Source organism: Peromyscus californicus, unplaced genomic scaffold (assembly GCF_007827085.1).
Source record: "Peromyscus californicus insignis strain IS unplaced genomic scaffold, ASM782708v3 Scaffold_2__1_contigs__length_46816999, whole genome shotgun sequence".
NCBI classification, from domain to species: domain Eukaryota; kingdom Metazoa; phylum Chordata; class Mammalia; order Rodentia; family Cricetidae; genus Peromyscus; species Peromyscus californicus.
Genome location: NW_026294540.1, coordinates 13,034,879 through 13,047,437, shown reverse-complemented (window position 1 = coordinate 13,047,437; position 12,559 = coordinate 13,034,879). Strand labels below are relative to the sequence as shown.

At 40.4% G+C, this 12,559-nt stretch overlaps 1 protein-coding gene across 8 annotated transcripts in view; it reads left to right on the top strand.

Annotated features, from left to right (window-relative positions):
- Window positions 1–12,559, top strand: part of Ift81 (intraflagellar transport 81) — a 206,187-nt gene that overhangs the window by 110,141 nt on the left and 83,487 nt on the right. For all 8 annotated transcript variants that reach the window (XR_008222034.1, XR_008222035.1, XM_052755334.1 and 5 more), the window contains 3 exons: window positions 1,253–1,416; window positions 2,683–2,778; window positions 5,194–5,340. Coding sequence is in view for 6 of the 8 variants with exons in the window: in XM_052755334.1 (XP_052611294.1) it covers window positions 1,253–1,416; window positions 2,683–2,778; window positions 5,194–5,340 (407 nt within the window). In the remaining 2 variants the exon portion in view is untranslated. The remainder of the gene's footprint in view (window positions 1–1,252; window positions 1,417–2,682; window positions 2,779–5,193; window positions 5,341–12,559) is intronic.

Below are 12,559 nucleotides of genomic sequence, written 5' to 3'. Positions count from 1 at the left end.
CTTCTGAGCTCTATTCCCAGACTACCATCAGCCTTTGATCAAGATCGCAGACATGCTCCTACTCTGAACATTTTTTTGTGGCCTTTGTGATGTCTCCCTCAGGGCCCTTCCCCTTCTCCAAGCAATCATCGATATACTTTTTGTCACTGTAGGGTTAGTTTGTGTTTTCAAAACTTTTTAAAATAGAAAAATAATACTTAAGAATTTTCCATTCAAATAATATTTTAGGCTTCGATTCCATGCACCTTTGCTTATAGGAAGTGTGAAGTACCTGGAGATGAGAAGGCTGGTCCCCATGTAGCCAAAGCGTTCGTGAGAAAATGCCTGGGAATGAGTCCCTAGTAGACTGTGATTCATTAAACCTTCCTTTTTCCAGACCTCAAAAGGGGCGGGGATGGGGGACATTGAAAGAATGAACGGAAAACTTGTGAATTTGCATTAATAACATTTGCATGTTCTATTTGTACAAGAGAACTAAAAATAATTTTAAGGCGTTGGGCCATATTTATTATGCAATCTTCATACATAGATTACTTATGCTGGAAGCTCATGGTTTTTAAAAGTCAAGCCAGAGCCGGGCAGTGGTGGCCCACACCTTTAATCCCAGCACTCAGGAGGCAGAGGCAGGCAGATCTCTGTGAGTTCGAAGCCAGCCTGGTCTATAGAGTCAGTTCCAGGACAGGCAGGACTATATAGAGACACTGTCTCAAAAAAACAAACAAACAGCAAAAAAGAAAAAGAAAGAACAAAGAAAAGGAAAAAAGACTAAAATGTCTTTTGTGTAGAAGAAGACCTGGGTAGATTTCATTTGACTCACTGGCTTCTTAAATACTTAGAAGGCAGAGTAGAAAACTGAGAGATCTGATTCTGTAACGGTCACTTGTGCGGAGTTTGTAATTAGGAATTAGGTTACAGAGTTAAAATGATCATAACATCACTTTTACTATAATTATCTAAATATTCTTCTATGTAAATTGTGATTTCTACTCATACTAATTAACTAATTTATACTCATCACTAATTTCCGTGATCTTTTATGGTACTGTATAGATGCTGCTTTAACACACAGCCTCATTGCCCATGCCTTACCTCTAAAGCAGAGTGCAGAGTATCATAGCACTTACACTTTTGAACTAAACTTTCTTCTCTTCTTCTTCCTCTTCCACCCCTCTTCTTTTTGGTTTTTCAAGACAGGGTTTCTCTGTGTAGATCTGACCGGAACTAAACTTTCGTTTACTTTTTTTTTTTAAAGGTTTAATGAAGAGGCTAGAGGAGGAGATAAAATTTAATTCATATATGGTCACTGAAAAATTCCCGAAAGAATTAGAAAGCAAGAAAAAGGAATTACATTTTTTACAAAAAGTGGTTTCTGAGCCAGCTATGGGCCAATCTGACCTTCTCGAACTGGAGTCTAAAGTAAGTGACAATCACCTTCTAATTCCCAGCCCTGTCTGTCCTGTGAAGAGTACTTGCATGGTTCCTACTCGTGACTCTAGAGCTAGCCTGGGCTAAGGGCTGACAGCTCTGCTGATGATTTGTCCTTGTGAAAATTCTAGAATGTTGTGTTCTTGCTTCAGAATAACCATAATAGAATATCAGATTTGGGTTTAGTTTTAATAGGGAAGTTTTATATTTAAAGCTTTTTGTGTGTGCTTTGACTAGATTTTATTTCAGTGCTCGCTGACTCTGGTAACGTATTACAACATTTTGTTCCCTATAAATAAAACACTGCTCAGTTGTACATTTTTAAAAGTTATGAAAATTGATTGAAAGGTTTTTATTTGCTGGTTCTTTAATTTATTTAATAGTCTCTATAATTAAATGTCTAATTCTAACCATATAGCTCTGTTAATTTACTTAGACAACATAGACGTCCAAGTCAGATATGACTTAAATTTGAGGTCACAGCTTAAAGGAGAGCCTCGTCTTTGGAAGGATGGATATACTGGGAGCCATGTTTTATTTTGTTTCCTTGTTGAGAGGCTGGTGTTAGTCAGTTTTATTACTTTAGAAAGGGTTAATGATCAGTGATCAGTGTAAATAATACCTATCAAAGGGCCACGGACCCTTAGGATAGTAGGAGTTTTGGATGTTCCAGGTCAGCTTTCAGCTGGGTTCGTGAACTCCCTGTACTCTGCCTCTGGGGAATGTCTGTCTGGATTTACATGGTGACTTAGTGACTTGTAAGTCAGAGCCGAGGTATATGGGTAACTTCAGGTTTGTAGAATGTACCTTCCACATAACAATGTAAGAATAGTTCCTATAAATACTTCAGGATCATGTAGGCACGTCGGACTCCATCTGTAGAAGTAATCAAATTGTACAAATATTGCTATTAAATTTAAGTTGTTTCTAAAAGTGCTCATAAAAGTCCCCTCCTACAGTAGTTGGAACTCTGCTCCTCATGACTTCAGAAATGGTGAGAACTGTAAACAAGCTGAGTGTGCCTGGTGTCTCTACTGAGTTCACTAGTTTACATGATCACGGGGAGGGCTGTATGCTTGTCTGCTTGTTTGATTGGTTGGTCGGTTTTTTTGAGAGAATTCCACTGTATAGCAGAATCTGACTTTGAAATATCTATCCTCCTGCCTCAGCCTCCCTAGTGCTGGAGTTTGAGGTGTGCACTACCACTCCTGGCTCTCACGGGGAGAGTTTGAACATGTCTCACTTTTGTCCTCTTAGGTCAATGAAGTAAACACGGAGATCAACCAGTTGATTGAGAAGAAAATGATGAGAAATGAGCCGATCGAAGGCAAGCTCTCACTGTATCGGCAGCAGGTAGGGCCTCTGTCTTGGCGCACTTACTTAAGTCTGTAGGTTGTGGGGAAGGCCATGCTGTCTGTAAGATGAGGAGGAAGCACAGAACAAAGGCTTTCTGTCATGGCTAACCTGCACATTATAACAGAGACACCAGGAGGGCAGCAGCGTGCCCGTTTCTGTGAATGTGCAGTTCTGTCTTCTAAACGACACGTTTATGTGAGATGGTGTGAGTCAAAAACCTTTGGACACTCTCAGATTAAGTATTGATTTGTTAACTATAACTTTGCTGTCCATTTTTCAAAAGATATAATTATATGTTATACAGCTTCCAACTTTCAAATTCTTCTGCTCCTTGACTGTTGGAGTTAACTAATAGCTTCAACACTGTTGGATATAGGGAGATGAACTGTTGGATATAGGGCACTTTGATCTGGAGGGATCATGTTTCTCCGTTCTGTGAGCTCTGAGCTCTGCAGCTTGGGCTGAAGTTTCTGTTTCTATTACCTGCCTACACCACAGACCCCCCAGAGTGCTACTTCACTTCCTTGTCTTTTTTTTTTTTTTTTTTTTTGGTTTTTGAGACAGGGTTTCTCTGTGTAGCTTTTGCGCCTGTCCTGGAACTCGCTTTGGAGACCAGGCTGGCCTCGAACTCACAGAGATCCGCCTGGCTCTGCCTCCGGAGTGCTGGGATTAAAGGCGTGCGCCACCACCGCCCAGCTTTCACTTCCTTGTCTTTTAACATGGAGTACTTGCATATGGGGAAACACTCCTTCCTTGCCTCTCTTTTTAGTTATTTTTTAATAAAAAGAAAAATAGATTTTTAAAGGGTTTGTACTAGACAGTACCCTTCTGTCACATTTGTTTTACTCTATGGTATTTGTCTGTGCCACAATTGGCCGATATTCTTCAGAAACATGAACATTGTGATTCATCTAAGAAAATTCCCCAGGGCTGGGTTTAATGGTATCAGCCCACACCTTTAATCCTAGCACTCAGAAGGCAATGGCAGGAGGATCTCTGTGAGTTCAAGGCCATCCATAGTGAGCTTCAGGATAGCCACGACTACATACAGAAACCCTGTCTCAATCAATCAATAAAAGGGAGGGAGAGAGGAAGGAAGGAAAAGAAAGAGAAATAAAGGTAATTTTCCAGAGTTCTAGCTCACATGAATGCTCATTTACTTTTAAGAGAAGCCATTTGGATTATGTAAACACATGCACAATTCTGATGATTCTGATGTTTAACTTTAAAAAAATATTTCATATATTCATATATATATATGATGTTCTGTCTGCATGCATCCGAAAAGGGCATCAGATCTAGTTGCTGGGAATTGAACTCAGGACCTCTAGAAGAACAACTAGTGCTCTTAACCTCTGAGCCATCTCTCCAGCCTCCTGGTGTTTAACTTTTAACCTACGTCTTATTTATTAAAATGCTAGAGAGATGGCTCTGCAGTTAAGAGCAATTGCTGCTCTTGCAGAGGACCCCAGTTATGTTCCCAGCATCCAGGTCAGGCAGCTCACAATCGCCTGTGACTTCAGCTCCAGGGGATTTAAATTGAACGCCTTCCGGTCTCCGTGGGCATCTACATACAGATGGCATTCGAGCACACATGCTCACGCACACACACACACACACACACACACACACACACACGCACACGCACACGCACACGTACACGCTCGCACACACACTCACAATACAAATAAAAATAAATAAATCTTGGGCTGGGAAGATGGTCCAGTGGTTAAGAGCACTTACTGCTCTCCTAGAAGACCCCAATTCAGTTCCCAGCACCCACATAGCAACTGACAACCTCCTATAACTCCCACGTCAATGCCCTCTTCTGACCTCCAAGAGCTTATGTACACACGTGGTGCCATGCAAACACTGAGACAGACACACATATGCATGACAAATATTTTTTAAATCTTTTTTAAATGTATCATATGTAGTAGATATTTTGCCTTTTTATTTTTAAAATATTGGTATTGACTTTAGTGAGCTGAACTGCCTTGTAGTTCTGAAAATATTTATTCTTATTTTCTTCCAATGAGTGAAAACCTACCGTGCAGACAAACAATGGATGGGTCTTATTCTGTATACTCCCTGGAAGGTGTTTTCAGTGCCCTTCAGAGCTACTGAAGAAGGCTTGGATATTTTTACTGTTGCATATTTGGATTTTAGTGGGTTGTTGTTTTTTTTTTTTCCGGCATTTGTCTTTCAAAATGTTTTGAGTTTGACAATACACATTTTGCTCATGGTGAATACTGATGAGAATGGACAGCAGAGCCAGCAGTGTTGGTCAGGAGCAGCAGAGCTGATACTGACAATTTACATTGATGAAAATCCAAAGACTAGATCATTTCACAAGGTAACAGGAAACTGAATATATTTCTTACTTTATTTTCATATTCAATATCCAATTAGGCATCCATCATTTCTCGTAAAAAAGAAGCCAAAGCCGAGGAACTTCAGGAGACCAAGGAGAAGTTAGCCAGCCTAGAGAGAGAAGTGTCGGTGAAGACCAACCAGACCCGGGAATTTGATGGCGCTGAGGTTCTGAAGGGAGACGAGGTCAGTTGAGACATCTCCTGGATCATGTTATGACAGTGAGGTTTTGTTTGAAATCACTGACGTGTTTAGTTTTCTTAAGTGTATGTTGATGAGAAGTTAATCTCATTTTGTAAAACTTACTGAAAGCTGAAGGATTAAATATTAAGCCCGGGAGGCAGAGGCAGGCAAATCTCTGTGAGTTTGAGGCCCTGTCTCAAAAAAACAAAAACAAACAAACAAAATATATATATTAAGTCTTTTGAGGTAATATCGAAACATTCTGGATATAAGACATGAGAGACTGATTTTTTTTTTAAAGATTTATTTATTTATTATGTATACAGAATAGGGTGCCAGATCTCATTACAGATGGTTGTGAGCCACCATGTGGGTGCTGGGAATTGAACTCAGGACCTCTGGAAGAACCGTCGGTGCTCTTAACCTCTGAGCCATCTCTCCAGCCCGAGACTGATGTTTTGTGAGATAGAATTCTGGAGTTTCACTTAGCTTTTTAAATTGTGTCGGTGTGTGTGTGTGTACACGTGAATGTAGTATAGGTAGTTGTGAACCACCTGATGGATGGGTGCTAGAATTGAACTCAGGTCCTCTGGAAGAGCAATACATGCTCTGAGCCATCTCTCCAGCCCCAGTACTTTCACATTTTAGTGAAGTGGATTTACTTATATTGGATTTATTTATTAAATTATAAAAGCAAAGCGAAACTAGTAGAATCAAATAGATAATAAAACTTGATCTTTGTTGATAAATGTATTTCCATAAGAAATTAAGAAAATAGCACTAAATTACTCTGTCAGTGGTATGTGTTTGACTAGCACCTGTCAAAATGACCTCATCTGACATGCTTACAAGTTTTTAAATACGCATTTCTCTATTCTTTAAGTTTTGAGCAATGCTCTAATGGTTGCATTTATTGCATCAGACTCATAAGTTAGTGGGACAAATAATACTGATTACTAATAGCTGAACTCAAGCAGCAAAAGTTCCGTCCTTCATCATTTTTCCTCAAGTTAGCTCAAGAGCCCCTGAAGGGTCAAGGCAGACATCTTGGATAAAGGAGTGACTGAAGCCTGGAGTCCTGTCTCAGGCCAGTGCTCTCTTACTCGGCAGTCACGTGACAGGCCACACCTGGATTCTCACACCGTGCCTGTGCTCTTCACTCTCTAACAGGCTGTTGCATTTTATCTCAGCTCCTGCTCCTCAGCAGAGGCTGCTCATGTCCAGACCTCATGTTGGACTTGGAGAAGTTCTTGAGTTCATACTGTGAAAAACTGGCAGTGTCCCTTCACTGTGCCAAACACTGGATTATTCCCTGCTGCAGATGTTTCCTCCAGTGCTTCCGAGTGTAACCTTCCAGTGTGGCTTTAGTCTGACGGGAAAGTAGTGACTTTGAGAAGGCAACATTTGGTTGAAAAAAATTCCCTTTGAGAGTCAGATGTGAGGCTCGCGCCTATCATCATGGCACTCACTGGGGGCCCCAGGCAGCAGGGATGATGGAACTCTTAGGCTAGCCTAGGCTACAGTATCTCAAAACAATAGTCACAACAACAACAACAAAAAACCCTCAAAAACTAAATTTCTTTGGCTTTTAGCATCTACTTCCAGATGGCTATCAGACACAGCATATTGTAAATGGTACTTGGAAGCTGAGTGTGTGCTTCATGGCATCTTTGATGTCCAAGAAACAAAAAGGTTAATTATGCAGCAATTTTGCTTACAGGGGCCCATGCTGCTTTCTAACGTTTTTTATCTAAGTGAAGGCCCAGTGACAGGAGAATCTAACTGCTGTGATCACAGTGCCGTGAATCATGCCTTGAATTCTCTCCATGCAAATGTGTAGGGAAAGAACCCAGTGACAAACTGTGATCCTTTCATTTTGAGACATCATGTTGTGTTGAGGTAGCTTATGGCAGATCAAGAATATTTTTAAGTGGAAAAGATAGCTTTGGAAATGCTATGGTCAACTTAATTTTTGCATTATGTCTGATCAAAACTAGAACAAATCAAGTAAATTATTTGGCAATTACCTAAAAGAACAGAAGGTATTGGGGAACATTATGCATAATTTTATAAAGAACAAATCTTGGTAGACCAATTTTATTTTCAACTTTGATAGAGTGATAGGCCATATGGGCAAAAAGAAGGAAGTTTGTTCTACTTAAAATTATGTAAGATAGCTGGCCTTCACTGAAGTTTCTTATTTGGTATCAAGTGGTAGTCACCCCCCACAACACACCTCATATTTAAAAATTTATCTGTCAAAGCACTTGTGAGAAGGTGTTAAGAAATAGTAGTATGCCAGACGTGGTTGCACATGTCTTTAATCCCAGCACTTGGGAGGTAGAGGCAAGTGGATCTCTGTGCATTTGAGGCCAGCCTGGTCTACAGATTGAGTTCCAGGACAGTCAGGGCTACACAGAGAAACTCTGTCTTTAAATAAAAAATAAAAAATAAAAATAAAAATGAAGAAGAAGAAGGAAAAAATGAAAAAGAAATAGTGACACAAAGCTGGGTGGTGGCTGGCTCATGTCTGTAATCACAGCACTCAGGAGTTTGAGGCAGGGGGATAGCCAAAAGTTTGAGGCCAGCCTGGGCTACATAGTGCCAGGCCAGCTGGGACTATTTAGTCTTTGTCTTAGAGAGACAGAGAGAGAGTGTGTTTGTAAAGAGTACCATGACTGAACCACATGCAGAGTGAAGAAGCGGGACTGACATTTTTGAGAGCTTCTCATGCAGAGCTCTGTGCTAGATGTTTTACACATAACTTGTTTTCTTATTATAAGAACATTATCATTTTTACTGTACAGTTTAATGACACTCAGGGAATTGATAGCATTGCACAGCTAAGACTTGTGCAAAGTAGAATCTGTGTTTCTGTTTACCTTGAAGGGATTCATTGACTCGTCTGAGGAGTTTCCGTCTGCAAAATGAAGATGATTATCTCTAGGGAAAGCACATTAAATAATTGATATCAAAGCTTCTGACAACTCACAGGTGCCGTTACCACATAGCATGTGGAGTAGTCATTCCATGGGGTGCTGAAGCATTTACTTATATTGTTCTATTATTAAATAAAACTCAGGAATCAGATATCAGGATAAAACCCTGATTGATCAGAGAAGCAGCAGAGAAGCAGCCAGTGAGTTCCTCTCTCTCTCATTCCCTGATCCAAAAAGGCCCACAAATCTTTCTAAGCCCCTCCCTACTACTCCCTGTGTCTCTCTATTTGTATCCTGGGTCCTCTAACACATGTATGGCTAATTCTGGTCAGCTAGTCACTAACTCTGCCCTCTGATTCAAAAGAAACTTTATTGTCTGTCTTGGAGTGTCAGTGTGAACAAATGTCCCACAACATTTCCCCCTTTTTGTCTAAATAAAAAGGAGAGGTTTTAACTTTAACAAAGTGAAACTATATACAATAAGAACAATTATCAAGTAAGAATTACATTCACAATGTCCAGTCCATTTGTATTTGGCAAATTTGGAGAAAATACTCCATTATCTATTCCATGTTAGTGAGTGCAAGGTTTTGTACCTAATTTACTTTCTATCATAACTTGTATTATCAACCTAGAAATATCTTTTTAGAAGACCTTAAAACATTTTCTTAGATTATGACTTAAGCATTTATGTCTTTCAACCTTATACACTTTACATCACTTTTGTGAGTTTCTTTTCTAAATTTGGTAACAAGGAAAATTGTAACTATAACTATCTAGTCTTTAACCCATCAGACCAGAGAAAGATACAATATTACCTGAGTAAACAGGAAGTACCAAGCAAACAACTGCCCAAACTATAGAAATGACAGAGACATCTGGCTACCTGGAAAGTCATCCAAGGTTCCTCTGCAACATTGGGGCATCCATCTTCAGCCTACAGGCCTAGAATATTTGACAGACTTTTATTTGAAGCAGGAATTTTGAAGGACTGTCCCACCTTGTCTTGGCAAAGTTTGGCACTTGCCTTCTTCTGTGTCACACTTGTCCAGTTTAGACAGCACACTGTCAGCAAGTCGAGGAGAAGGCAGTTTCTTGCCCAGTGGCTAACTTTGCCACAATGAAAGCAAACTCCACATGGGGGTTCTTCAATGCCTATCATCCCTTTTTGAAGTGTTCCTGGTGCTGCCAGGAACAGATGTGTCTCACTGTCATGAAAAGCCTTATGTTATTAAAACATCTTAAATGCCATATTCTGTAGGTCTCTGAAGTGTTTGAAGACCTCCTGTCTATCTAAACTATATCTCTGTTTGACTTTGAAAACATACCTCACATGGGTACAAATTTGATTGATATAGATAACTAACTACTAACCTGCATTTCTTTATTATTCTAAATAGTTTGCAATAATAATTTTTAAGGACTAGAACTTTAAATTACTTTGTTAAATGAGCTGTATAGGTACAATACCTTAAACAAGAATACAAATATATACAGTATAACAAAAACAACCTTAAGTTTATATATATATATACAAAAATCCATACCAATGTAAAACATGAGACTACTAGTTGTTTTTTTTTGTTTTAGTTTAAAAGTAAATTCAGTAATCTATCCCTTTATCCTATCATTCCCATATCTGTCCTTTTGCTTTTCAGAACGAGATCCCTGAATTTAATCTCCTTTGCTTAGTTTCCTTCCTGACTATAACCAATAACTAGCAAGCAACCACTGAATGACCAAAAACCACCTACCCCACCTCTTTGGAATGTGGGTGTCATGTTCCTTTTTTTTTATTTTTCAAGACAGAGTTTCTCTGTGTAGCTTTGGAGCCTGTCCTGGATCTCACTCTGTGGACCAGGCTGGCCTTGAGCTCACAGAGATCCGCCTGGCTCTGCCTCCCGAGTGCTGGGATTAAAGGTATGCGTCACCACTGCCCAGCAGGTGTCATGTTCTTAAAATTATTTTCTGTTGTCTGGGGGTGATGGCATCTTTAGGGGACCCTGAAAATTTTGAAATAATGATCAAGTCCTGGAAGAACTAGCTGTTGTCCAGTCTCAGTGTGATGGGAATGTGCCGGGCTCATCTGAAGTCCTGACTGGAGTAGTCTTTGAGGCTGGACTATCTTATCTAACCACTTTGAAGTTGTCCTGAGCAGTTTTTAGTCCAAAGCTGACCTTTGGGTGGTGTTTGTCAGCTTAGTGACATTACCATCATCCAGGTGGATCTATTTTTATTTATTTATTTTTGAGTTTTTTGAGACAGGGTTTCTCTGTGTAGCTTTGGAGCCTGTCCTGGATCTCACTCTGTAGCCCAGGCTGGCCTCGAACTCACAGAGATCTGCCTTGCTCTGCCTCCTGAGTGCTGGGATTAAAGGCGTGTGCCACTGCCGCCCAGCCCAGGTGGATTTATTGTTGGAGGGCCCCATCATCATCTTTAGGTCACTGCCTGGAATGGTCATGGTTCACTGCAGAAAACTTAAACATTTAAAATGTCATATGCAGCAAGAGGTTAAAGGACCACAATTTGTTAAGTACATCTAGGGTACACAAACTTAGTTGCTAGTTACCTGCTTCAGACTCAAGCCTGAAATCATGTGTAGGAAGCTAGATGAAGCCTATTTCTAGAATTAGTTAGTACTCTATATGACCATTAATATCACAACAGAAAGTTTATACATTTTGAGATAATACTAAGAAAACTCTTTAAAATTTAAGAAAAGTTTTAAAGAGTCAAAATAGAACCAAGAATTAAGATTAGTGGTAATAAAATAGTCCCTTAATTTTGGCTTTTCTTCTGTCCCATATCAGGTGGCTCTTCTGACATGAGACAGAGATTTTAGATTTTTCTTTAATAAGCATGTTTGGGTTTAGAGAAGGAGAGAGCCACTCCACTCTCCAGCTCCAAAGCCAGCTTTAATTTTTAATCCAACGTGGACTGCAAAAAGACCAATAGCATTCTATGTCTGTAGAGAACAGCAGAAACAAATATTCGGGAAGATTTATCAAATTTTATCCTGTTGTATTAGTGCAGACAAATATCCCACAACACAGTGCCACTACACATAGCATGTGAGTAGTCATTCCGTGGGGTGCCACTACACATAGCATGTGGGTAGTCATTCCGTGGGGTGCCACTACACATAGCATGTGAGTAGTCATTCCGTGGGGTGCCACTACACATAGCATGTGAGTAGTCATTCCGTGGGGTGCCACTACACATAGCATGTGAGTAGTCATTCCATGGGGTGCCACTACACATAGCATGTGAGTAGTCATTCCGTGGGGTGCCACTACATGTGGAGGAACATACGGTGTGCTGGAGGGGTTAAGAACACAGAGTCTGGGATTCAGTCCTTTGAGTGGCACTTATCAGTGGCCTTGGGCAAATGTCTGCATCTCTCACACTGAGCTGTAGATGTGAATGCACAGGATGTGTCGAATGATGAGAGCAGTGACTGACAGTCCTTAACGTCTGAGCACTGACTGCATGAGCACCTGTAGATTTCCTAGAACCCCAGTGGCCGCATGACAAGCTCTGGTGTGGTGGCTCCTGACACTCTCATGTTTTTCTTGTCACTCGGGTGGAGAATTTGAGAGCTAGAACTGTGCTTCACAGCTTAAACTTTGAAACCAGTGGTGCTCAGTCTGGAGCTACTAGAAGTAAATATGAAGTATTTTCTACTTCTAAATAACCTAGATTCGGATGAAGTAAGGAAGTGCTGGGAAGAATTATTTTAGTTCACTGAGCAGTTAGCGTGTGCTCAGTCTTTAAAAACGTAGTTTTTAGTAATGGTTGTCCGCAGCAGGAATGTATTGTAATGGTGTTCTTGTTAACACAGTTAGAGTAAGAGACATGTAGAAGATCGGTGAAGCACCTATGAGCATGGATGTGATGGTACCACGCCCAGCTAAAACTTTTTTATGTGTATGAGTGTTTTATCTGCATGTACGTCTGTGTGCCATGTGCATGGCTGGTATCTAGGGAGACCAGAGGAAGGAGTTGGAGCCCCTGGAGTTACAGAGACTTGTTAGCCACCATGTGGGTGCTGGGAATTGAATCCAGGTCTTCCGAAAGAATGGCCAGTGCTCTTAACTATAGAGCTGAGACATCTCCGAAGCCCCCTGAAAATATTCTTGTAGCATGAAAATTGGACTATCCCCAGTCCAACCCTTCCAGAGAGAACAACTGACAAGATGTCCTTAGATCATTTTAGGTCTGTCTCTAAAGACGGAAACAGAAACAGTGTTGTTCTGTGAGTCTGAGAAATCTGAGTTACGTTA